Below are 26,121 nucleotides of genomic sequence, written 5' to 3' on the forward strand. Positions count from 1 at the left end.
GGAAACCGAAAGTGCGCTGCGCCGGGTGGGGCCGGGGACCTTCCTGGGCCCGAACCCGAGCCTCATTCGCGGCGGCGGAGGCGGCTGCGAGAAGACGTGTCGGAGCCGAGTGAGTGACCCCCGACCCGCGCCCCGGCCCCGCACCTGCTTCTGCCAGCCGCGACCCCCGGCGCCTGCGCGGCCCACCACTGCCTCTGCCGCCGCTTCTCCCCGGCGCCCTCTTCAGTCCCCCGCGCCCCATACCCGCCTCAGCATCCCTGCCGCCTCCTCAGTACCCCGCCACCCCCTCGGTGCCCAGTCTCCCCATCATCCACCCCAGAGTCCCGGGTGCCCCCCTCACAGCCGCGTTATCCTCTTGGCGCCCCCCCCACCGCCACCTCTGCCTCCGACCCCTCAGTTAGTTCTGTCCTCTACCCCCATCTCTGCCCTCACTTTTCTGCCCTAGCCGCCCCCTTCATCTTCCTCGGTCTTTACCTGCCATCGCCTCCTTCACCCCCAGCTTTAACCCTCAGCACCTGCGTTCCCCATTCCTACTTTCAGGACCCCCACTAGCTGAGCTCAGCCCGACCCTCTTCTTCTGGAGGCCCCCCCATCTCCTCTGCCATTCCTGGCCCAGCCTAGCCATAGCACCTTTTTCGTGCCACCGCACGACCCTGACTCCTTCTCGACCCCCTAATATGTCCATCAGGACCCCCTGGGCTCCTGAGTGCCCGTGATTCCTCCATCCTTCTTTCTAGTACCTTCTTGGGACCCTGCAGAAACACCCCCCCCGTACGGACCCCTGGCCTCTCGTTTCAGTCTCTTCCACACACACCTCCCCTTGGTAATTACCATTCTCCTCTGATTTGACCCGTCTACCAGCCTGACCATCACTGATTTTCTTCTTCCTGCCCTTTTAGGCCTTGACTCCCAAAGAAACCCACTTTAGTCTGCTTTATTTCATGGCATTTCCTGTTCTCTTTGCTCCTCCCTTTGCTTTCTTTTTTGTTTTGTTTTTTTTTTTCCCATTTCTTTTACCCCAGAAAATTTCTGAGTTTCTCTTTCAGTGTTTTTCAACAAGAGAAAGAAGGCATTTTCTCCTCAGAATTTTTTTTTTTTTTTTAATTAAGGGCGGCGGTGGGGGTGTGTGTGTGCGGGAGAAGACCCGAAATACTGAATCTGCGCTTGAGAGCTAGCTAGGTTTGATGTGATGGGGAAAGAGATTCACCCACAATATTCCCAGCAGGAAGGAAGCGGACTCCTTTTCTGATGGGGATAAAAGCTATTCCTCATATATTGCCAAATCTATTCAGAGTTTCCAACTATGAATATTTTAAAACTCAGTGAGAGGGACAGTCTCAAAAATCCCTTTGCTGAGGACTCTGAGTCACCCACTCTTTCCCTAGCCCCAGCTCATGTGATGTGTGTGAGTTGCACTGAGAAGTTCCCTTAAAGGGGCTTCCTCGTCCTCTTAGAGGATCACTGTCAAAAACCTTTAAGGTAGAAGAAAGAGGAGAGGGAAAGAACTAAAGATTTCTAGCTGGTTTGGGGGAAACAGCGTCCTGTAGAGGCTAAGCCTCTGGTTATTGAAACATGTGATTTCCTTCTCTTGATTCAGTAGAATAGAGGGCTTAATCAGTTTGGCTGCATTCCAAAGAATAGGATAAGAGATAACTGCTCACTAATTATTTACAAACTATAGAATGCGGTAAGCTACAAAGTACTGTGTAATATAAATGCTGGGGGGGGGTGGTGAATACAGGGTTTTTGGATTAACAAAAACATATTACTTTCTGTCCTGGAAACAATATTTGTCTGCTTTATGGGAGAGGAAAATGAAACCTACCAACTGGTTAAGTACTTGGCTAAAGGCATAAACCAAACAGTAGTTTTAAATGGGAATTGGTGAACTCCTGCCCCCAGTGAAGTGCAGAGATAAAGGGAAAGGGGAATTTGAAATCATGTAAATTGTGAATTTAACATTTTATATCATATTTGGGCATTCACAGAGTTGAACACTCACACCCATGATTAGATCCGTATTTAACTCTTAGTTAATAGATCATTAAGATGTAGAGGCAGAAGGACTGGCTTGATGCTGTTTTGGGTTTTTTTCTGCTAGATACTGTATTTCAAGGGCTCTGATCTCTCTCAATCTGTGCAGATTTCCAGATAACTGAAAGTAACGGGAACGTGAAGGAATTCATGTAATTCAGGCATGGAGGACAGAAGACCTTGCTTGGAGGCCAGGCCAAGGAATCCCAGGAATCCCTATACTAATCACAGAGGTGAGCAAGATTTTCTACCTAATGGGAAGGAAATTGAGTTCTGTATGAATGTGTAGGCGCACCTGAGACTGACAGCGTCTCTCCAGTAAAGAATGGCTTATTCCTTAGCCATAGCATGAATGATTCAAAAAAATAAATAGCCTTCTCCTTTCCCTAAGAGAGCTGATAAATGGGTACAGTTCACTTTAACAAAGGTAGTGTAAGGTGTCTGAATTGGAAATATTGCTGATTTAGAGCAGTGCCACCCAATAGAAAAGAAACATAATCAAGCCAAAAATGTAATTTTTAATTTTCTAGTAGCATCATTAAAAAAAGCAAAAAGAAGCAGATGAAATACGTTTTTGAAATTTAACACTAATTTAATAAAATTTAATACCTATTTAAATGAGTATATCAAAATAACATCATTTTATTGTAATAATTGAATACATGTATTTTATTATCATAGAACTTTATTAATTTCAGATTTTTACCTATTCCCCCAAATACTTAAATAGTATCATCTTAAGGTGGTATCAGTATAAAGAAAAGAGATTTTTACCCTATTTTTGGTATCAAGTCTTCAAAGTTACATATGTTGTTTTACACATCTTTTTTTTTTTTTTAAGAGTTTGTTTATTTGGCAGAGAGATCACAAGTAGGCAGAGCAGCAGGCCGAGAAAGAGAGGGAAGCAGGCTCCTTGCTGAGCAGAGAGCCCGATTCGATTCGGGGCTTAATCCCAGGACCCTGAGATCATGACCTGAGCTGAAAGCAGAGGCTTAAGCCACTGAGCCACCCAGGTGCTACATGTTGCTTTACACATTTTAATCAGACCAGCCACATGTAAGATTCTTAACATCCATACGTGTTAGTGGATATGTATGTGATAGCATGTGTCTAGAACCCTAGTCACCAAAGCAGTTAGTTCTGAAAGCATCACTACTGCTATGATGATTGTTTCCTTAGAACTTTCTAAAACAAAACCAAATGGATTCTTGCTTTTCCCTAAGTTTGCAGTATGTCACCTGAGTTTAAGTGTGAAACAAATGAGAAAGAACTGTTGAATTTTATTTTATTAGCTGCATGAATGTTGAACGAATGAGAAACAGCACAATTTTCATTCTTTAAAACATCAAGTCTTTCAGATCAAAATATTAAAGGAGGACTTTCTTCTGATATTTTGACTTTGAAAAGTAAGTAAGAAAGTAACACTTACAGAATTTAGGTTTCAGTAATACAGTATTTATATTTTATCAAATGTTCCTTTGTGTTGTCACAATAAGCTTTTCTCTAGAAAGTGCAAAGCAAAAAGTGTACAAAAATGGATTTAGCATCTGATGTCATGAAATGGTATGATCATCTTGACTGTGATGTGCATTCATAATATTTTTATCTTCATATCATTGTATACAGTCTTATTTTGTTTTTAAAATCTCCAAGTATGGGGCGCCTGGGTGGCTCAGTCGTTAAGCGTCTGCCTCTAGCTCAGGTCATGACCTCAAGGTCCTGGGAAACGAGCCCCACATCGGGCTCCCTGATCAGCAGGAAGCTTGGTTCTCCCTTTCCCACTCCCCCTGCTTGTGTTCCCTCTCTAGATGTCTCTTTCTGTCAACTGAATAAATAAAATATTTTCTAAAAAATAAATAAAAATTAAAATCTTCAAGCGGGGCGCCTGGGTGGCTCAGTGGGTTGAACCGCTGCCTTCGGCTCAGGTCATGATCCCAGGGTCCTGGGATCGAGTCCCGCATCGGGCTCTCTGCTCAGCAGGGAGCCTGCTTCCCCCTCTCTCTCTCTGCCTGCCTCTCTGCCTGCTTGTGATCTCCCTCTCTGTCAAATAAGTAAATAAATAAATAAATACATAAAAAAAAATAAAATAAAATCTTCAAGTAATTCTCTTAAGTTGGGTCAGCTCCATCAATTTTATAGGAAAGGGAAGCGAAAAAAAACCTGGGCTTGGGTACGTTGGCCAAGTTACTTAAGAAATATGTGGCAGATTAAGGAAAACAAGTTCAGCTTCATCCACAGGGTGTGGTTAACTTTCATGTGTGGATTGGGTGTATCTCCTCCCTCCCCCAACAACTTCTTGTCTGGGATTCATAGTAGATAATGCTATGTGGATGAACTTGTGCTTCAAAAGGGAGGAAAAACTTAAGTTTCATTTTTGAGTTTCCTAAAACAAGTTCAGTTTCATTTTTCAGTTTCCTTTCCAACATAACTCAAAACATTTTGTTAAAGGATGCCCCATCATCCACTTTGCTGTCTGATGCTGGACAAATTTCAAGAAGCATTTCTCTTGTCCTTTTATCCCACTTGGTGCCTCTGTCGCCTGTGACATAATTGTTTAGTGGTATAACCAGTGACTCTAGAAGTTTGGAGGGTATTCCCAATAGAAAAGTATTACTAGTGCTGCTAGTAGTAACATTAATGAGAACTTTTTGTGTGTTAGGTACTCTACTAAGCATCTTATAAATATTTAATCTTTATACCCACATAGATACTTAGACTTAGAAAAATTGTGCCACTTGGCCAAGGTTATATAGTGAGGAAGTATCGAGGACAAGATTTGGACAAGATCTGTTTGGCTTTGGAACGCAGGCTTTGGCAGTCATTTGGTATTGCAAAAAACTAGAAGCAATGAGCTAATCTTTTTGACCCTCTAAAATAATCATAGCTTGTGAGGACTAGATGAGATACTGCAAGTATTTGTTCTTTAGCATGTATTAGGCTACATGTTTGTAAGTTTTATTTATTTAAATAATCTCTATGGCCAGCATGAGGCTTGAACTCAGGACCCCAAGATCAAGAGTTGTATGCTTTTCCAACTAAGCCAGCCAGGTGCCCCAGCCAATGTTTATTCTTTTTCCCTTTTGCACCTTCTGAAAAAACAATGTTTTCATGATATATATAGCAACCATAGTAAGCTATTTTACACTTATTACATGACTTCATAGGAAACTTTCTCTGCAAAGAAAATCTAAGTTGCTTAGTTATTTTCGAAAATGAGAGTCTTCCATTATTGTCCTATTAGATTTCCTTGCACCTTCATTTTTGTGCTTACCCAATATTCTCATTGTCTTTAGGGCCTGTGGATGGAGAATTACCACCAAGAGCTAGAAATCAGGCTAATAACCCACCAGCCAATGCTCTCAGAGGAGGAGCCAACCAGCCGGGAAGGCAGCCTAGGGCCACCAACCATGCTGTTCCTGTACGGCAAAGAGAAGAAAGGTTTGGGGCTATGGGCAGGAACCCACACCAGGGAAGGAGAAACCATGAGGGGCACACCAGTGATGAACCTCGAGGCCAAAGACGTGGTCAGGAAAATGACGCTAGGCGGAGAAATGGCAACCAGGAGGGAAGGAATCACAGACCACCATGGTCTGACGAAAACTTCCAACAGTGGCGGACCCCCCACCAAAAGCCTTCAGAACAGCCACAGCAGGTGAAGAAGCTCGGCTACAAGTTCCTAGAAAATCTTCTGCAGAAAGACCCTTCTGAAGTGGTCATCACTCTTGCCACAAGTGTAGGGCTGAAAGAGCTCCTGTCTCATTCTGTTATGAAATCCAATTTCCTTGAGCTCATCTGCCAGGTTCTTCGGAAGGCTTGCAGTTCTAAAATGGACCGCCAGAGTGTTCTCCATGTCCTGGGCATATTGAAGAACTCCAAATTCCTCAAAGTCTGCCTGCCAAATTACGTGGTAGGGATGATCACCGAACCCATCCCTGATATTCGAAACCAGTATCCAGAACACATAAGCAACATCATCTCCCTCCTCCAGGATCTTGTAAGTGTCTTCCCTGCCAGCTCTGTGCAGGAAACGTCCATGCTCATTTCCCTCCTGCCAGCTTCTCTGAATGCTTTGAGAGCCTCTGGGGTTGACATAGAAGAGGAGACAGAGAAGAACCTGGAAAAGGTGCAGACCATTATTGAACATCTGCAGGAAAAGAGGCGAGAGGGCACTTTACGAGTGGACACCTACACGTTGGTGCAGCCTGAGGCAGAAGACCATGTTGAGAGCTACAGGACCATGCCCATTTACCCTACTTACAATGAAGTGCACTTGGATGAGAGGCCATTCCTGCGTCCCAACATCATTACTGGAAAGTATGACAGTACTGCTATCTATCTGGATACCCACTTCCGACTCTTAAGAGAAGATTTTGTTAGACCCCTACGAGAAGGCATTTTGGAACTTCTCCAGAGCTTTGAAGACCAAGGCCTGAGGAAGAGAAAGTTTGATGACATCCGAATCTACTTTGATACCAGGATTATCACCCCCGTGTGCTCATCGTCAGGCATTGTCTATAAGGTGCAGTTTGACACAAAACCGCTCAAGTTTGTCCGCTGGCAGAATTCCAAGCGATTGCTCTATGGATCTTTGGTGTGCATGTCCAAGGACAACTTTGAAACATTTCTTTTTGCCACTGTGTCTAACCGGGAGCAGGAAGATCTCTGCCGAGGGATTGTCCAGCTGTCCTTCAATGAGCAGAGCCAACAGTTGCTAGCGGAGGTCCAGCCCTCGGACTCTTTCCTCATGGTGGAGACAACTGCATACTTTGAGGCCTATAGGCATGTCCTGGAAGGACTCCAGGAGGTCCAGGAGGAAGACGTTCCCTTCCAGAGGAACATTGTGGAGTGTGACTCTTATGTGAAGGAGCCACGGTACTTGCTAATGGGGGGCAGATATGATTTCACTCCCCTAATAAAGAACCCCTCGGCCACTGGAGAATCTCTGAGGAACGCTGAGGGCTTGAGACATCACCGAGTGAACATCTTAGACCCCAGTCAGTGGCCCTCAAAAGAAGCCTTGAAGCTGGATGACTCCCAGATGGAAGCCTTGCAATTTGCTCTCACGAGGGAACTGGCTATCATTCAAGGACCTCCTGGAACAGGTAGGAGTTTTTCAGAGCATATGACATCTGCCCTATGAGATAGGCCAGAGAGGCTTGACTGTAGGTTTCTAGAGTATCTTGATTAGAGACATTCTCCTAAAATGGGCATTAGACTTACCTATGAAGTTCATGGTGACCTTCCAGTGGGCATCCATTAGTATGCATAGTAATCAAAGTCACAAGGTTAGAGAAGACACCGTGGGATCAGACTTAGGAAGATGCATGACCTTTGCTTCATCAAAGGCTATATTAATTTTTATTTGATATTTTTAAATTTTTAATAAAGCTTATTTATTTTAGAGAGAGAGAACAAGCAGTGGGAGAAGCAGAGGGAGAGGGACAAGCAGACTCCACCCCAAGCACAGAGCCCAACTCAGGGCTCAGTCCCACAACCCTGAGATCAGAACTCAAGCCAGAACCGAGTCAGATGCCCAATTTACTGAGCCATCAAGGTGCCCCTGAGTTTATGTTACTTTTTTTTTTTTTTTAAGATTTTATTTATTTATTTGACAGAGAAAGAGAGCACAAGCCAGGAGAATAGCAGAGGGAGAGGGAGAAGCAGGCTCCCCACTGAGCAGGGAGCCTGATGTAGGCCTCAGTCCCAGAACCCTGGGATCATGACCTGAGCCTTACAAAAGCAGACACTTAACTGACTGAGCCACCCAGGCATCCCAAGAACTGTGGTGATTTTTGCTCACTATTTATTTCTTGCACCTATCCCAGTGCCTGATGCAGATTAGGTAGTCAGTACTTAACTATTTGAAGGAAAAACAGAAGGAAGAAATTGTTATTTATCCTGCTCTACTGAAGTCTTTGATTATCTTATATTGCATCCTCACTTACTCTGAGTTTTCTGAAGACAGTAGCTACCTTCTCAGCCTGACAGAGAGTAAGAATTTATCTGTTTATAGACTTAATTATATTGGCCATTTACTAATGAGTCCATAACTCTAACTTCAATGTTGATTTCTGTGAGTTTTCTCCTCCTATCACAAAGGCAAGTCTATTGTGATATATAGAAAGCATTCCTAGGGACGCCTGGGTGGCTCAGTTGGTTAAGCAGCTGCCCTTGGCTCGGGTCATGGTCCCGGCGTCCTGGGATCGAGTCCCACATCGGGCTTCTTGCTCGGCAGGGAGCCTGCTTCTCCCTCTGCCTCTGCCTGCCATTCTGTCTGCCTGTGCTCGCTCGCTCTCCCTCTCTCTCTCTCTGATAAATAAATAAAAATCTTTAAAAAAAAAAAAAAAAGAAAGCATTTCTAAATAATTTGTTGCATGAGGGTACTGGCTAAAAAAATACCGTACAGTTGTGAAAAATATCTTAGAGCTGTGAAAAAAGAGAGAGGGGAGGGGGATTCTTTTTATGTGCTGATAGAGAACTATCTCCAAGGTACATTAAGTGAAAAAAGCGAGATGTGAAATTGTGAAAATAGTCTGCAACTGTTTCCATTTTAAAAAAAAAAGGGAAGGCTAGAGAAAGACTATATTCTTATTTGTTTGCATTTCCATAGAATGACTAATTCTAGAAAGTGACACGAGAAACTGGTAATATTGGCTGCTTCCAGGAGAGAAACTGGGTGGCTGGGGGCAGAAGAGTGTGGGAGCTTTTTGTAATATACCCACTTGTGCTCCTTGGATTTTAAACCATCTCACTGTAGGACTTCAAATTTTTTAAAATAATGATTTGCTGTAAATAACTGTTCCTTCTAGGAAGTCTTTTTTTTTTTTTTTTTTAAAGATTTTATTTATTTATTTGAGAGAGAGAGACAGTGAGAGAGAGCATGAGCTCAGTGAGAGAGAGCATGAGCGAGGAGAAGGTCAGAGAGCGAAGCAGACTCCCCATGGAGCTGGGAGCCTGATGTGGGACTCGATCCTGGGACTCCAGGATCACGCCCTGAGCCGAAGGCAGTCGTCCAACCAACTGAGCCACCCAGGCGTCCCCTTCTAGGAAGTCTTTTAATTTTTTTTTTAACTCTCCTTTTTCCTTGTTTTTTTAGGCAAAACCTACGTGGGCCTAAAAATTGTTCAGGCGCTTCTAACCAATGAGCCTGTCTGGCAAATTAGTGTCCAGAAATTCCCCATCTTAGTTGTGTGTTACACTAATCATGCTTTGGACCAGTTTCTGGAAGGTAAGTCTAGGCAAAATTGTCCTCTATCAAGATATTTCTAATTGAACTGTTGGCAACTTCAGTAGCTTTTTATTGTCTTTGAACTAAGTCGTTAGTCTTTCCGTGACCTGCAGTGCTATGTGTGGTCTGCTGTAGCCTAACTCTGAACATTATCTCCTACCTCTTCCCTTGTTCTCCCTAAGTCCGGCAACACCGATTGTCTTCACTTCCTCCGGCTTCTCCCTTGGACCAGGCTGTTCCCCCCTCACTTCTTCTCTTTTCTTCTCTCGCCATAGTGACCTCATCTAGCTTGGTTGGCTCCAACTCATTCTTCAGGTGTCACCTTAAATAGCTCTCTAGGTAGACTTTCCCAGTGGCCCCCAGACAAGGTTAAGTCTCCTTTTGTATTTTTTCTTCAGAAACTTATTATGTATGTAACAATTTATTGTATATGTTTTTACCCTGAGCTTTAAACACTGAGATTGTTCCTGTTTCTTGATATATTCACAGATTCTGGCACATACTCGGTACTCAAAAAAATACTAATTGCATTAATGAATAAGTACATGTTTTTCATTTTGCTTATAATATTATTTTCCAAACTATATCTTCCTTTAACCTAGAGTAAATCTTTTTTATTCTTGGGATCTGTTTAAATATTAGATCCTCAAGAATTAGATCACTGCCCCACCTGAACTAGGTAAGGTACTCTGTTAGATACTTACAGCATCGTGGGCTTATAGTCTTTACTGTACTTACTGCTATTGTGATAAACTGTGTAATGTGTAATCTTCTCTGCCAGACTGTGAGACATGAGAACAAATTAAGAACTGAGTCTGTGTTTTACCTGCTGTATCTTGAGAACCTAGCACATGTCTGGCACATGGTGACCGATCAGCGACAGCCTGTAGAGTGAATAATAGAGAATATTTGCTAAGTGCTTACCTTGTGCCAGGACCTGCGTGGGAGATATACAGCTGCGCTCTCATTTGTCCAGACCATACCCTGTAAGGAAAGTATTTCTTGTCTTCAAGTCACAGATGAGGGACTGGAGCTCAAGAAACTTGCCCTAGTTTATATAGCCACAGTGGTGAAATCAAACTTTGGGTCCCCAGTTGTCGGATTCTAAACCCTGTGTTCTTAAGCACCACACTACTGCTGTCCAGGTCATTGCATCTCTGGGGTAGAGTCCTGTAGGCTCCAGTTTGTTCCCTAAGGGAGCAGCTGCGACAACATCCCAAACACACAGAGGTCTCTCCTGAGAGAATCCAGCATAGCTTGTCTCACCTCTGCTGTGTTCTGCCTTGCCCCACAGGCATCTACAAGTGTCAGAAGACCAGCATCGTACGGGTAGGTGGAAGGAGCAACAGTGAAATCCTAAAGCAGTTCACGCTGAGGGAGCTGAGGAATAAGCGGGAGTTCCGCCGTAGCCTCCCCATGCACCTCCGGAGGGCCTACATGAGTGTGAGTTCTGGCTTGGGCTCTCGGAAGTAGTTCAAGGTGGAAATGTGCTTCAGAGCAGTGTCTGCCCGGGTACGCAGTCCGGAGATGATAGGCTCTCCGCGGAGTGGTGAAGGACAAAGGTTCCTTCCAACAGTCTACCCTGCTGGGCCTGTGGTGTAACCTTTGCCCTCATAGTCAAGGTGGAAAAAGGACAGAAACCTCCCCCCCAACTTCCCCAACAGCCCCTGCCAGGACCTTTTAAGACCACTTCCCTGAACCACCAGCTGCGCTTGCTTACAGCCCGCCTTCTAGCTGGACAGCAGTGTAGCCCGACAAAACTCTCAGCCCCCCCCCCCAAAAAAAACCCAAAAAAACCCTCTCAGTTCCTATTACCAAGAAAAAGAAGTGTCGTATCCTTGGCCTGTTTTTCTGTTGTATTAGTTTCCTTTTCTTACTGATTGTTAAGAGTGTTTTAGACATTTTAGATTGTAGTCCTTTGGTTTTGAGACAACAGTAATGTTGTTGGGAGTTGTTTTGGTGACTGGTCTATTTATTTATTCTCTCTTCTTGCTGTTCTTGTCTTAGCTTTGTTTTCTCTCACTGTAGGAACTGAGTTCAGGAGATGGTGGTACTCCTTCCTCATTTCTTTCTCCCTGTTCTTGGCAGATTGTGACACAGATGAAAGAGTCAGAGCAAGAGCTGCATGAAGGGGCCCAGACCCTGGAGTGCACCATGCGCGGTGTATTACGGGAACAGCACCTGGAGAAATACATCTCTCCCCAGCATTGGAAAAGCCTGATGAATGGACCAGCACAGGTAGGGGTCATCCTGTGGGTTCTAAGCATCTCTCTTGCCTCAGGACTTGGAGCGAGTCTCCAGCAGAAACAGCCATCCAGAGCTTTAGCTGTTTTGATGATCTGATGGTGCCATAATGTGAGAAGTACTTTTTCCTGAGGAGAGGTGGCTGAGTATAGTAGTCAGGAGCAAGACTTGAGAGCCGGCTTGCTGGGTATGAATTCTTGTTTTGCTCTAGGCAGGCTACTTAATTTTTCTGTGCCCGTTTCCTCTTTTATAGAGTGGGGATGATGATAACATGATGAGCCATACGAAATTGCTAATATTTGTAAATTTGACTTGCAAAAATGGTGGTTTCTTAGAGATCAATGTAATTCTTACGGGAACATTATTTGGATAAGCAAGTTAATATTTGTAAACCACTTAACATAATTAGTGTGCTCTAAGTGATTGTTAAGTAAAACAAAATCATAACAAGGCAACATAGCACATCTAGAGAGCCTTGAAGTCAGCAGACCTAAGTCATACAGATTGACTGTGTGTCTTGGTCAGTGTGACCCTCAGCTCTCTCAGCAGTTAAACGGGTAATAATAACGCCTGCATTGAAGGGATATTCTAAGGACTAACTGACGTGATTTCTGTAAATTGGCTGGTCAGGAACCCAGTGAAATGGTAACTCTCCTATCAAAAGAGTTGGTGACTTCCAGGGTTACAAACGCAGAAGCCTGAAGGGGTCAGTCAGGATCCATAAATGACTAAAGCAGGCTAGATATGAGACACTGGGAAGAGAGGGCTTGGCAGACTGGAAAAGAAGTGGTGGCAGCCCACTTCCAGCCATTTGTTGCCTTTTTCGAATGCAGGCTCATTGCCATAGGTCCTGATTTTATCTAGAGAGGAAATTTTTATTTTTAAATTTTAGGCAAGGCATGCTTAATGATCCAGTTGCCCAAGGGTTTCCGAACTATAGCCTCTAAATGTTAAGGGAACTACTTTTGCTCCTTCACAGAAACCTTTCCTTTACTCTGTCATAGAATTCTCGTGACTGATAATTATTCCTTCCTCAGGATAGCGAGTGGATTTGCTTCCAGAGGTGGAAGCAATCCATGATGCTGGAGTGGCTGGGCCTGGGTGTCGGTTCCTTCACCCAAAATGTTGCTCCAGCGGGACCTGAAAATACAGGTAAGAGTGCATATCTACCTAGAACCACATCTCAAGGTGCAATATGGTAAAGTTAAAACTCAAAAGTAATACCTAGGATGTATCAAGAGCTATCATCAGTCAGAGAGGGGCAAGTAATAGCTTGATAGGAAAATAGATAAAACATATTTTACTCGCACATCACAAAATAGGACTTTTTTTTTTAGTATTTTAAAAAATTAACATATGATGTATTTGCTTCAGGGGTGCAGGTCTGTGAATCATCAGTCTTACACAGTTCACAGCACTCACCTTAGCACATACTCTCCCCAATGTCCATCATCCAGCCACCCTATCCCTCCCCCCTACCCCCCAGCAACCCTCAGTTTGTTTCCTGAGAGTCTCTTACGGTTTATCTCCTTCCTGAACCCATCTTGTTTCATTTTTTTCCCTCCCTATTCCCCACGACCCCCCAACCTGCCTCTCAAATTCCTCATATCAGAGAGATCATAGGATAATTGTCTTTCTCTGATTGACTTATTTTGTTTAGCATAATACCCTCTAGTTCCATCCACATCGTTGGAAATGGCAAGATTTTGTTTTTACAAAATAGAAAATTCTGACGGTCAGTAAACAAAGAGTGCTCATTAGAAATAAGAGGAACTAAAACCACAATGAGTTGCTGTTATACACCAGATTAGCAAAAATTTAAGTTTGCTGTAACCCCACACTGACAAGAATATAGAGCAGTAGGAACTCTGCTAATGAGGATACTAGTATATATGCTGCCGAAGCGAGCACTGCTAATGGGGATATTAATTGGCGAAACTACTTCATAATAATAGAAAAACTCAAATAGAAGGAACTCAAATGTTCATCAACATTTATACAATGGATGGATGAAGTACTATCAATTCAGATCATAAAATACTGTACAATAGTGAAAAGGAATGAGTCACAGTGTATATGGCAATGTATGAGTCTCTCTCAAAAACAGGCTGAATGGAAAGAGCAAGCTGTAGGAAAATATATACGATATTATTCCTTTGGTATAGAGCTCAAAAAAGTGAAAAAAAAAAAAAAGAAAAAGAAAAGAGAAAACAAAGCCAAAACTAGAAGATATGTTGTTTAGAGGTGTGTATACATTATAAATGTGGTAAAGTTATTTTAAAAGAAAGGTAGGGGGCAAGATAGGAGCAGTAAAATTCAGGTTAGACAGGCCCACAAGAGTCTTCAAGAAATGGCTGATTTTTCTTCTTAAATTGGGTATGAGGTACCTGGATGTTCATTTTATCAAATTTTATTATCTTTTAAATTGTCCAATTACATTGTATACCTCTCTTTTGTATATTTGACATAAGTAAAATTTTTGTTAAAAAGGGATACATTTCGGGGTACCTGGGTGGCTTAGTGAGTTAAACCTCTGCCTTCAGCTCAGATCATGATCCCAGAGTCCTGGGATCAAGCCCTGTGTCCAGCTTCTTGCTCAACAGGGAATCTGCTTCTCCCTCTCCTTCTGTCCCTCCCCCTGCTCCTTCTCCCTCTCTCGCACTCTTAAGTAAATAAAATCTTAAAAAGGGGAGGGGGATACATTTATATGGTATTTAAAAATACCATGGAAAAGTACCTAAGTCTCCCTTCCTAATTTCTCCCAGTTTCGCCAGCTAGAAGTAACCACTTAACCCCCTTGAGAATGTCTTCATGCATCTGAGCTCTTCTTAGTGCCTTCTGCTATTTTTTGGCTTCAAGTGTTTCACCACTATCCTGCTTGCTTTCCTCCTAGCCCAGGCAGAAGGGGAAGAGGAAGAAGAAGAAGGGGAAGAGGAGGGTTCATTGATAGAGATTGCAGAGGAGGCTGACCTAATTCAAGCAGACCGGGTGATTGAGGAGGAAGAGGTGGTGAGGCCCCGGCGGCGGAAGAAGGAAGAGAGTGGGGCAGTCCATGAGTTGGCTAAAGTGCTTCTGGCCATGAGGCTAGACAACTATGGCCCCGGAACAACAGCTGGGCAGGAGCAAGCTGCAGGAGAGTGGGAGGTAAACTCACTTGCTCGTGTCCTCTGGAATCCCTAACAGAGTGGGGAATGGGAGTTCAGTTACTCCTGCCAGGTGGGCGGGGGTTAAACTCCTCTGAAACAGGCCTGAGAACGTCTGTTCTGGTTCGAACTGCAGCCTCTCGTTTTCACCTACTTCTGTTACAGCAGTGTATTCATCTTGTCCTCACAGTTAACTTAATTTCCCCCTTTTACAGCCTAACCATAGTATAAGGTGGGTCCAGTTCGCAAGAGTATAAAAATTCTGGTGTTTCAGAGGTTCCTTGTCAAGAAATTCCAACTTAGAAAAACACGAAGCCAATGCTTCTCTTGAACTTTGGGGGGAAATAATTCATGTGTGAGTCAGATCAGACACTTAGGATCTCAGTGCTTGGTGCTTTTGTGGATATTATTTTCTCGAGTACAGATGAGCCTATGAACAACACATTAAGACTTCAAAGAATTCAAGTAAAGCAGAGTGAAGCAAGCTGTATAGGCTGGATGGAATCTCATCCTTCATTCACCCTGGAATTTGATGTTTCTCTTTAAGCCAGAATGGTGTGTGAACACCTAGACTTTTCCTCCGGTACTTCCTTTGGTAGGACCCAATTCGTCCTCAGAATTTACCATGCTTTGCTATGACAGTAGAGAACTGGATACTCAAAATGACATTTTCTGACCTCCGCTGATGATTTAAGGGACCTTCAAAGGCAACTTTGGATGTAGTTTTCACTGGTCTGCTAGCTTTGTACCTGACTTCTCGTTCAGGTCAGCATCACTGTACATGCTGGATGAAGTCTGATCCCAGTACATGGAATTATGGATTGGGCATCTCTCTGCCACATGGCCTTAGGAGGAGTTGATTTATTTGGTTTTGAAGTGGGGGGAGATACGGAACACTGTGACAGCCATCCTTCATGCCAATCCTTCTAAAGGCTCATGACCTCAGTCTTAGTACAGAGCCGGGGAGAGCACTTTCTATTGAAAGGCACAAGTAGGTGCCTTTCACCTACTTGTTGACGGTACTTTGATGGCGTTAAGACCGTCTTAGCAGGCCCTGTATGGCATTTGACAAGAAAGATTCACGTCTGCTACTTTCAGGACGAGTGTTTTAGGAATGAGAAATAGAACGTGGTCAACAGACAGTCAGTGCAGCATTCCAAAGTGCTTTCCATCTATTTATGCCTTCAGTCAGTTCAGCAGCCCTGCGAAGATGTACCATTATTCTCATTTTATAGAAGGGGATGCTGAGGTACACAGAGGCCCACAACATAGTAAGAGGTAGATGGGGCTTTGAACCCAGGCAGACTATCTCCAGAGCCCTCGTTTAGCCACTCTTCACTGGAGTTGGGAGAGTGTGAGACATTCAAAGTTCTTCCGAGGGGGCACCTCCTTTTTTAATGTGCTCTGGCCCCCACCTTGGTCTTAGAATTGGGCCCACCTCTGCTCAGATGGTAACCCTGGCTGGTATTAATGTCCATAGACCCAGCGCAGCCAGAAAAAGAAAATGAAGAAGAAAGTGAAGGTTGAACTTCGCAAACTGAACACCATGACTGAGGCTGAGGCCAATGAGATCCAGGATGTTTGGCAGCTGGACCTGAATTCTCGATGGCAGCTCTATAGGTATTATGCCCACTCCCCACACCCTCCCCCAACCAGCTCATGTAATTTCCCCAAAGAGTTCTTTTGCTGTTCTGGAACATAACCCCCCATTGCTTCACCACGACTTTCAACAGTGTTAACTGATGATTGGTTGCATGCCCCACTGAGCTGAGTGCGAGGGTCACGGCCGTGGGATAAAACGTACACTCAGCTCTACCCTTATGGAGCTTAAAGTTGTCCAGGGAGACAAATTAGTTGCACAAGTAGTTACAAGTGGTCATGAACACTAAGAAAGAAAGGAGCAAGGAGTACTAAGAATATTAACATGGGGTCTGAGCTGGTCTGAGGTGTCTAGGAAAGTGACATTGGAGGCAAGATCTGAGGGATTAGTAGACATTAGCAAGGCCAGCAGGGAATGGGGAGCAGATGAAGTCATGGGGACCAAATGCATAAGGCGTTGACCTGGGAAGGAATATGGCCATTTGAGAAATGGAAAGAAGGCAGCCAGCATGTCTGTGGCTCAGAGAAAGGGAAACTGAGGTCAGGGAGGTGGCCAGGGGCCTGACCACAGGGCCTCATGGGGCAAAGATGAGGAGCCTGGATTATAAGAAGCCACTTTTCGAAGTGTACTGAAAAGCCGTTAGAACATTTTACAGCAGAGTAGTTAGTGAGTTAGTGACACAGTCACTAACTTGGTTTACTTGTAAACCAAGACTGAAGAATTAGGGGAAGGGACTCAAGGATGGGGCAGGGAAAATTTGAGAGAAATTCTTGGAAGCTTTTTGAGGTCCCTTATACTCTCTTCTCAGTAGTTAACGTCTGTTCGTTATCCTACTCCCCTCCTTAGCTCCTGGTCACCTATGTACATGTCTCTGCACATCTTTCTGTCGGGCATGTTGGACTCTTGGGTCCCTGTAAACCTGGGTCTCTCCTTCCTCTCTCTCTCTGTGGTCTAGAAGCTCCTCAACGATCTAGGTTTCACTTCATACACACTGAAGGGGCTTCCTCCACCTTCTCAAAGAGCACACATCTTCCTCTCTCTGCTTCTTCACATTCTCCAGGCTGTGGCTACAGATGTACCAGGCCGACACCCGCCGAAAGATCCTCAACTATGAGCGCCAGTACCGCACGTCAGCAGAGAGGATGGCGGAGCTGAGGCTCCAGGAAGACCTGCACATCCTGAAAGATGCCCAGGTTGTAGGAATGACGACCACAGGTGAGAAGGCGTGGGGAATTTGACCTGACCCAGCCATTCACTCCTAGCGCCAGGCTCCTGTCGGACTACTTAGGACAGGTAAAGAGGAGCTTCTGGAGCAGGTTAGAGGGAAAAGGCCACAAGAAGCTCCTAAAGCCAGCTGCGTTTAGGAAACTGATGGTGAAATGTTCCCACTTGGCTCCTGCATTCGGAATCCCAGCAGTGACCCACATGGGTGTGATGCTGAGGAGACCATCCGGCAGCCCTTGTTCTCTCATTCTTGGTCAGCACAGCCCTGGGTAGATGCGAGGGCTCAGTTGTCACAGGGTCCAGTGCCCGAGCTCAGGGAGCCTCCTCTCTCTCGACTCCAGGTGCTGCCAAATACCGTCAGATTCTGCAGAAGGTGGAGCCTCGGATCGTCATTGTGGAAGAGGCTGCCGAAGTCCTTGAGGCCCACACCATTGCTACGCTGAGCAAAGCTTGCCAGCACCTCATTCTGATTGGGGACCACCAGCAGGTAGGGCAGGAGCCCCTAGAAGGTAGAGAGGACGAAGGGGTGCGCTCAGATGGAAGACACTGGCCTCTGCTTCACCAGTCCTCGGGCTTTGTAGCTTTGTGGGATTCTTGCCCTCACCTTCCACATTCAGTTTAACAGCAAGTGCTCTTAGATTTGGGGTGTATTTCAGATGTACTGTCACTAATTTTATCTGTTCCCTTTGCTACTTTTATAATCTACAATGACCTTTTTAGTGGACTGTTGAAACAGTATGTGCCTTATTCCCCTACTTCCATTTTTGTCTTCCTCTAATCCATTCTTTATAAAGGAGCCAGCGAATTAAAAAAAAAAAAAAGTTAATCAGATCATGTCACTCTACACCTTAAGACCTTCCAGTGATTTTCCATTGACTTCATATAAAAAGCAGGTTTCTTAAAGTGGCCTACAGAAGCAAATATTCTCAGGTTCAATCTGCTTCTCTGACTTCTCCTGTCACCATCTCATTTGCCCACTGTGTTCCCACTCCTGCCCTCCTTCCCACTTCCTCTCATGGCTGGCTTTCCGTACGATAGGCAGCTTCCTCCATGCTGGCATCAACTCAGAGGTCACTCTTCAGAGAGGCCTATTTACAGGAACTCCCACCCCTGGGCACTCTGTCACATCACCCTTATTTATTGCCTTTTTGGCCCTTGTGGCTCTTTATCCTTAGCTTGTCAGTACTTAGAGCAGTGCCTGGCACATGTAAGGCACTTAAAAAACTTTTTTTTTTTTTTTAAGATTTTATTTATTTGACAGAGAGACAGTCACAAGCAGGGGGTTTGTGAGAGGTAGAAGTAGGCTTCCCACTGAGCAGGGAGCCCAACTTGGGGGCTCAATCCCAGGACCCTGGGATCGTGACCTAAGCCAAAGGTAGACACTTAATAATTGAGCCACCCATCTGCCCCTTAAAAAGCATTTTTTTTTTAAAGATTATTTATTTATTCATTTGACAGAGAGAGAAATTACAAGTAGGCAGAAGTAGGCAGAGAGGCAGACAGATAGAGAGGGAGAAGCAGGCTCCCTGTTGGGCAGAGAGCCCAATGTGGGGCTCGATCCCAAGACCCTGGGATCATGACCCGAGCTGAAGGCAGAGGCTTAACCCACTGAGCCACCCAGGCGCCCCCCCTTAAAAAGCATTTTGATGGGTGAGCGGGTTGGTGGGTAGATGGATGGATAAAATATGTCAATACAGAGTTCTCAGACTTGTTTCTTTTCTCAGCTGCGCCCCAGTGCCAATGTGTATGATCTAGCCAAGAATTTCAACCTTGAGGTTTCCCTCTTTGAACGGCTGGTGAAAGTAAACATTCCCTTTGTCCGTCTGAATTACCAGGTGAGAAGCTGGACTTCTATTATTATCTACCAAATGTCCAGGAGAAGTCTCCTGGGAGCCTGCCAACTGTCAGTAAGAAAGGTCTCATAAAAATAAAACTGGTTTAAAAAATAAATAAAATAAAATAAAATAAAACTGGTTTAAAAATTAAATAAGTAAGTAAATAAATAAATAAGTAAAACTTGTTTAGTAATGTGGTGACTGTCAGACTTCTTTTCTTTTCTGTTTCAAAATACCACGAGATCACCCAGCGTTGAGTTTGTGTTGGACAAAGGAGCTGATTGCGTTCTCTTTTTTTCTATTCTTTTCATGTTACCTCCAGATTTTCCACCAGCAGCCTCGTCTTTGGAAAACTGTTCTCTGGCCGCGTTTCTAATGACATACGTTCTTGTTTCAGCACCGCATGCGCCCTGAAATTGCCCGGCTTTTGACCCCTTACATTTACCAAGATCTGGAAAATCATCCCTCTGTTCTCAAATATGAGAAGATAAAGGTGAGTCTGCCCTACCTGATGTTTATGTGATGCTGTCAACAACCTAGAGGCTGTATTTCCTGAGTATGGAAAAGGGTTTTCAGAAGGGACTAGAGTCCGCTTTTTTTTTGTTTTTGTTTCTTTTTCTTCTTAAGATTTTATTTGAGAGAGTGAGAGCGTGAGCACGAGCAGGGGGAGAGGCAGAGGGAGAGGCAGGCTCTCTGCTGAGCAGGGAGCCTAATGCGGGACTCGATCTCAGGAGCTGGGATTATGACCTGAGCCAAGGCAGACACTTAACTGATTGAGCCACCCAGGTACCCCTAGAGGCACCTTTTTAAAAAATTTAAAAAATTTTTTTTAGGGTGCCTGGGTGGCTCAGTGGGTTAAAACCTCTGCCTTTTGCTCAGGTTGTGATCCCAGGGTCTTGGGATCGAGTTCCGCCTCTCTCTCTACCTGCATCTCTGCCTACTTGAGATATGTCAAATAAATAAAATCTTTAAAAAAATAGATCATTAGGGGCGCCTGGGTGGCTCAGTGGGTTAAAGCCTCTGCCTTCGACTCAGGTCATGATCTCAGGGTCCTGGGATTGAGCCCCGCATCTGGCTCTCTGCTCAGCAGGGAGCCTGCTTCCCCCTCTCTTCCTCTGCTTGCCTCTCTGCCTACTTGTGATCTCTGTCTGTCAAATAAATAAATAAATAATTTTAAAAAAATAAGTAAATCATTAAAAAATATTTTTATTAAAATAAATTATTAAAAAACTTTTTTATTAATTTTATTTTATTTGACAGAGAGAGATCACAAGTAGGCAGAAAGGCAGACAGAGAGAGGGGGAAGCAGGCTCCCTGCCAAGCAGAGAGCCTGATGCGGAGCTTGGTCCCAGGACCCTGAGATCATGACCCGAGCCGAAGGCAGAGGCTCTACCTACTGAGCCACCCAGGTTCCCCTAGAGGCACCTTTCTTAAAAGCTTGTTATTAAGGGAAGAAATAATACAGAAGTTGAGACAGACGTGGATATTGAATCCCAGCTCTGCCACTTAGTAGCTTTGTAACTTTTCAGCAAGTAATACCATTTCCGAATGTCAGGGCCTTCTGTAGAGTGAGAATAACGGGTGCTGCCTCATCTCGTTGTTTTGAGGGAGATGTGTTTAAAGCGGTCAGCCCAGGGGAGTGATGTAAGTTAGCTCCTCTCTCAACATCTGCATCATCATAGCTGCTGCCTGTTTCCCGGACTATAATAGTTGGATTGTGGATGGCTGTTTTAAATATTTATATGAAAACTAAAATAGGCAAGTTCTTTATCCATTTCCCTACTTAACATGGTCCCAAAAGCATATGCTGACTGACTCCAAAATTAAAGGTTGCGGTACAAAGTGTACAGAAAGCCTTGCACGGTCTCTCCCTGGAATAGGGTCAGTGGCCAGTACATGTGAAGATAGAAGAAACTGCACGAGTGAGCCTCCTAACATATCACGTATTGTACTTTCTAGGGGGTCTCTTCCAACCTTTTCTTTGTGGAACACAACTTTCCTGAACAGGAAATCCAAGAAGGCAAAAGCCACCAGAACCAGCACGAGGCTCGCTTTGTGGTGGAACTGTGCAAGTACTTCCTGTGCCAGGAGTACCTGCCCTCCCAGATCACCATCCTCACCACCTACACTGGGCAGCTCTTCTGCCTGCGCAAACTCATGCCAGCCAAGACATTTGCTGGGGTCAAGGTCCATGTGGTTGACAAATACCAAGGAGAAGAGAATGACATCATCCTCCTCTCATTAGTGCGGAGCAACGAGGAAGGCAAGGTGGGTTTTCTCCAGATATCCAACCGCATCTGCGTGGCCTTGTCCCGTGCCAAGAAGGGGATGTACTGCATCGGAAATATGCAGATGCTGGCCAAGGTCCCCTTGTGGAGCAAGATCATCCACACTCTTCGAGAGAACAATCAGATCGGCCGCACGCTCCGACTGTGCTGCCAGAACCATCCCGACACCCACACCTTGGTATCCAAAGCTTCTGATTTCCAAAAGGTGCCTGAAGGAGGCTGCAGCCTACCCTGTGAGTTCCGGCTGGGCTGTGGACACGTCTGCACCCGTGCCTGCCACCCCTATGATTCCTCACACAAGGAGTTCCAGTGTATGAAGCCATGCCAGAAGGTCATCTGCCAGGACGGGCACCGGTGCCCTCTGGTTTGCTTCCAGGAGTGTCAGCCTTGTCAGGTGAAGGTGCGCAAAATCATTCTTCGGTGCGGCCATGAACAGATGGTTCCTTGTTCCATGCCTGAGTCAGATTTTTGCTGCCAAGAGCCTTGCCCCAAGGTTCTGAAATGCGGGCACAGGTGCAGCCACCCCTGTGGTGAAGACTGTGTGCGGTTATGTTCGGAAATGGTCACCGTGAAACTCAAGTGTGGGCACAGCCAGCAGGTGAAATGTGGTAACGTGCAGGACCTCATGTATGACCTGCCGGTCAAATGCACCACCAAGTGCAGCACCGTCCTGGACTGCGGGCATCCTTGTCCCGGCTCCTGCCACAGCTGCTTCGAAGGGCGCTTTCACGAGCGCTGTCAGCAGCCCTGCCAGCGCCTGCTCATCTGCTCACACAAGTGCCAGGAACCATGCATTGGCGAGTGCCCACCCTGCCAGCGGACCTGCCAGAACCGCTGTGTCCACAGCCAGTGCAAGAAGAAGTGTGGGGAACTGTGCAGCCCCTGCGTGGAACCCTGTGTCTGGCGCTGCCAGCACTACCAGTGCACCAAACTCTGCTCGGAACCCTGCAACCGACCCCCGTGCTACGTGCCTTGTACGAAGCTGCTGGCTTGTGGCCACCCCTGCATTGGTTTGTGTGGGGAGCCATGCCCCAAGAAGTGCCGGGTGTGCCACCAGGAAGAAGTCACCCAGATCTTCTTTGGCTTTGAGGACGAGCCTGACGCCCGCTTTGTGCAGCTAGAAGACTGCAGCCACATCTTTGAGGTGCAAGCCCTGGACCGCTACATGAATGAACAGAAGGATGACGAAGTTGCCATCAGGCTGAAGGTGTGCCCTGTCTGCCAGGTGCCCATCCGTAAAAACCTGCGGTACGGAACCAGCATCAAACAGCGGCTGGAAGAGATTGAAATTGTCAAGGAAAAGATTCAGGGCTCAGCAGGGGAAATTGCAACCAGCCAAGAACGACTTAAGGCCCTACTGGAAAGCAAGAGCCTCCTCCATCAGCTGCTTCCTGAAGATTTTGTGATGTTGAAGGAGAAGCTGGACCAGAAAAATCTGTCCGTGAAGGACCTGGGCCTTGTCGAGAATTACATCAGTTTCTATGACCACTTGGCTGGCCTGTGGGATTCTCTGAAAAAGGTAAAGGTCTCAGAGCAGGACAGAGTGGGGATTCGACTAGAACAGGTCCATAAGTGGCTAGCCAAGAAGCGTTTGAGCTTTACCAGGCAGGAACTGGATGACCTCCAAAGTGAAATCCAGAGGCTCACATACCTGGTCAACCTCCTGTCCCGCTGCAAGATAGCAGAGGGGAAAATGAAAGGTAGCACAGCGGAAGAGGTCTACAGTGTCCAGAAGATCCTTGAGAAAACATGTAAGTTCACCCAAGAGGATGAACAGCTTGTGCAGAAAAAGATGGAAGCTCTGAAAAACATCCTTCCTTGCTCCGGCCTGGGCATCTCAGAGGAAGAACGAGTGCAGATAGTCAGTGCTATGGGTTTTCCTCGTGGCCACTGGTTCAAGTGCCCCAATGGGCACATCTACGTGATTAGCGATTGTGGGGGAGCCATGCAGAGGGGCGTGTGTCCTGACTGTAAGGAGGTGATTGGGGGCATAAATCATACCCTGGAAAGGAGCAATCAGCTTGCTTCTGAGATGGACGGAGCCCAGCATGCAGCCTGGTCGGACACGGCCAACAACCTGATGAACTTTGAGGAGATCCAGAGGATGATGTAGGAAGATGGCGCACTGCTGCCTTGTGCCTAGCCACCTCCGGGCTGGGATCGGCTCCCTTAGGAAGGAACCGAAGTTTGTTTTTTATTATTGTCCTTTAGTCTTAGCACCTATTTAAGGATCCACTTTTAGGGGTCGCCCACCTTTGTTTCTAGATTTCCCCTGCGCTAGAATAAGCACTTTACCTCCAGAACTGAGAGTGAAGTTAACAGATTTCTTCTCTTTTTCTCCTGCAAGTTAGTGGAAGGGCTCCCTGGAGCACGTTTGGGGCTTCCACCTTGGGCTGCCTACCGGTATCTCTGGGTCCTGACTCAGTCAGATGTTTTTTCTGCAGTGCTCCGGGGGCGAAGTACGGACTCAGTGAAGCAGACTCAATTCTAATTGCCAGGCCCTAACTTGTAGACTAACTTTAATTCTAATAAACAGAGGTCCAGAGGAGTTGTTTATGAACTGCTTGTCCTTTCAAGGAGCACAAAAATCCTTCCCACCCTCCTCCTTGGGCACCCTCACTCCCGGAGACAGAGGCATGTGATAAGACAAAGACTTCAGTGACTAACCCTGACCCAGTTACATAGTCACGGAGAGTGGGAAAGGCGTGGCTACCCACAGCTGGGGCTTATGCAGTGGGCCCAGGCTAACTTAAGGAGTGATTCCCCCTATACCCTCTCTTGTGACTGGCACTTTGGGATGGTGGAGGTTTCTTTGTCTGCAGGAGACATTCCGTAGCAGTGCTGGTTCCCCAGGGCCCTGAATGGAATGAAACTTAATATTTGGTACCAGCAGCAGCTATCCAAAGTGCGACCCTTTGTCCTAACACTATTACAGCTTTTGCCTGGGCAGGGTTAGCATGCCAGCAGCTTCTGCAGGCCCCAGACCCATGCCAGAAGCCAGCCCCCAGGCCTGCTGCCTGCATACATTTTCCCTCAGTCCATTGTTCCTAGAACAGACACTTAGGCAACTCAGGTCTTTCTAATGTTGGTGAGAAAAATGTCCTTTTCCTATGTATGCATATCCTTTTTTGTCTTTACTATGCACTTTAGCCTATAAAGCCAATTAATAAAAACGATGATTGAGAAAATCAGTGGTCCGCATTTGTTATCAGCTGTTAGAAGCAGCTCGGCCGGCTTGAGACAGGATGGGAATGGAGACTCTGCCTACAAGGAGGCCAGTCCTGTTTCTGTGGTATGGGGTTTTTATTTATTTAGGTGAGTCATTTTTACTCAAGGTAAAAAGAGTTTTTTGTATGAAAAGGTTTAACTTAAGTTTTCTTCCCCAGAGGTAGCTGTCAACAGCTTCCCGAGTCCTTCCACAGGTAAGCTATGCACTGCAGTGTATAACCCTTGAACAAAACAAAACAAAACACGGTAGATCGTTCTGCACGTGGCTTTTGTAACCTAACAACCTTAGCTTGGAGATTTGGTTTACATTAGATTAGAATTAGATTTCTGTAAGCAAATACACACAGTGAGTCTGAACCATATTCCCATCATGCAGCTGTGCCCGTTATGGAAATGGAGCCTTCTGTTGACCACTTAGGTGCAACCTAAATGAACGGCTTTGAATACATTCTTTTAATGCCAAGGATATGTGCCACTGGATAACTATTATGTTTGAGCTGGTGGCGGGAGGTGATGTACTCCTTGAAATTACATAGGACAGACTACAAACATAATAATTTTCTCAAGGGGAAGCCTCTTACCTTTCATCTGGTTGTCAAAGGAACCTATGATTCAGAAAGGATGAGAACCACCACTCTACAGGGTAAAGGCTGTTTTTTGCAACAAGGAGCTAATTTATCTGGGATCCCTTCTGTCCCCTTTGAGCTTCCATCTCTCCAGTAGTGCTGCTATAGCACAGTTAGATACGGGTTCAGACCCTGGTTTCAAAAACCTGAACTCCCCACGTAACTTTGGTAAGTTACTCCATCTTTCTCCGAGCTTCTGTCTCTTTCTGTGCAAAAGGGGGATGACTGCCTCTCCCACAGGGTGTAGTGAATTTAATGAGACAGCGCTCAGTACACAATGTCTGGCATGTGGCTAATGCTCAGTGGATGAGAGCTTTTGGTTCTAGGACAGACAGACATCAAAAGAACTTCTAGGAAGAATTTCCTCCACATCCAGCTCCTCCACAAGTATAAAGATATGTTAGAAGTAGATGGGATAAGACGACACTATTATTGAGGGATGAACAGAGGAATAAACTAAACAATTAAGATTGGTTTATTCTCCCTCCCAAAATATACTTCCATTTGTGGTTGGGTTTTTTTCTCTTAAGTGTTATTGAAAGTTATCTCTACACCCTACACGGGGCTCAAACTCACAACCCCAAGATCAAGAGTCGTACACTCCCCCTAGTCAGCCAGGTACCTCCCATTTGGCATCTTCTTTATGTGAAAGTTAATCAGCAAGAGGAGCC

At 45.4% G+C, this 26,121-nt stretch overlaps 1 protein-coding gene across 1 annotated transcript; it reads left to right on the plus strand.

The window, feature by feature from the left end:
- Positions 1–24,784, plus strand: ZNFX1 (zinc finger NFX1-type containing 1). Its single transcript, XM_044262864.1, has 14 exons — positions 1–109; positions 2,144–2,267; positions 5,328–7,136; positions 9,131–9,262; positions 10,557–10,705; positions 11,351–11,500; positions 12,544–12,658; positions 14,400–14,650; positions 16,130–16,269; positions 17,310–17,464; positions 17,815–17,960; positions 19,198–19,308; positions 19,706–19,801; positions 21,268–24,784. Exons 2-14 carry the CDS (start codon positions 2,198–2,200, stop codon positions 23,707–23,709), a joined length of 5,766 nt encoding a protein of 1,921 aa, XP_044118799.1. The 5' UTR covers positions 1–109; positions 2,144–2,197; the 3' UTR covers positions 23,710–24,784.
- Positions 24,785–26,121: the final 1,337 nt, after the last annotated feature.

Source organism: Neovison vison, chromosome 8 (assembly GCF_020171115.1).
Source record: "Neovison vison isolate M4711 chromosome 8, ASM_NN_V1, whole genome shotgun sequence".
NCBI lineage: Eukaryota > Metazoa > Chordata > Mammalia > Carnivora > Mustelidae > Neogale > Neogale vison.

Excerpts from the sequence above, each read along its gene's own strand:
- ZNFX1 (XM_044262864.1), top strand. The coding sequence starts at position 2,198 with ATGGAGGACAGAAGACCTTGCTTGGAGGCCAGGCCAAGGAATCCCAGG. Across the intron at positions 17,465-17,814 it reads TGTAGGAATGACGACCACAG|GTGCTGCCAAATACCGTCAG; the intron begins GTGAGAAGGCGT and ends TCTCGACTCCAG. Across the intron at positions 19,802-21,267 it reads TCAAATATGAGAAGATAAAG|GGGGTCTCTTCCAACCTTTT; the intron begins GTGAGTCTGCCC and ends TGTACTTTCTAG.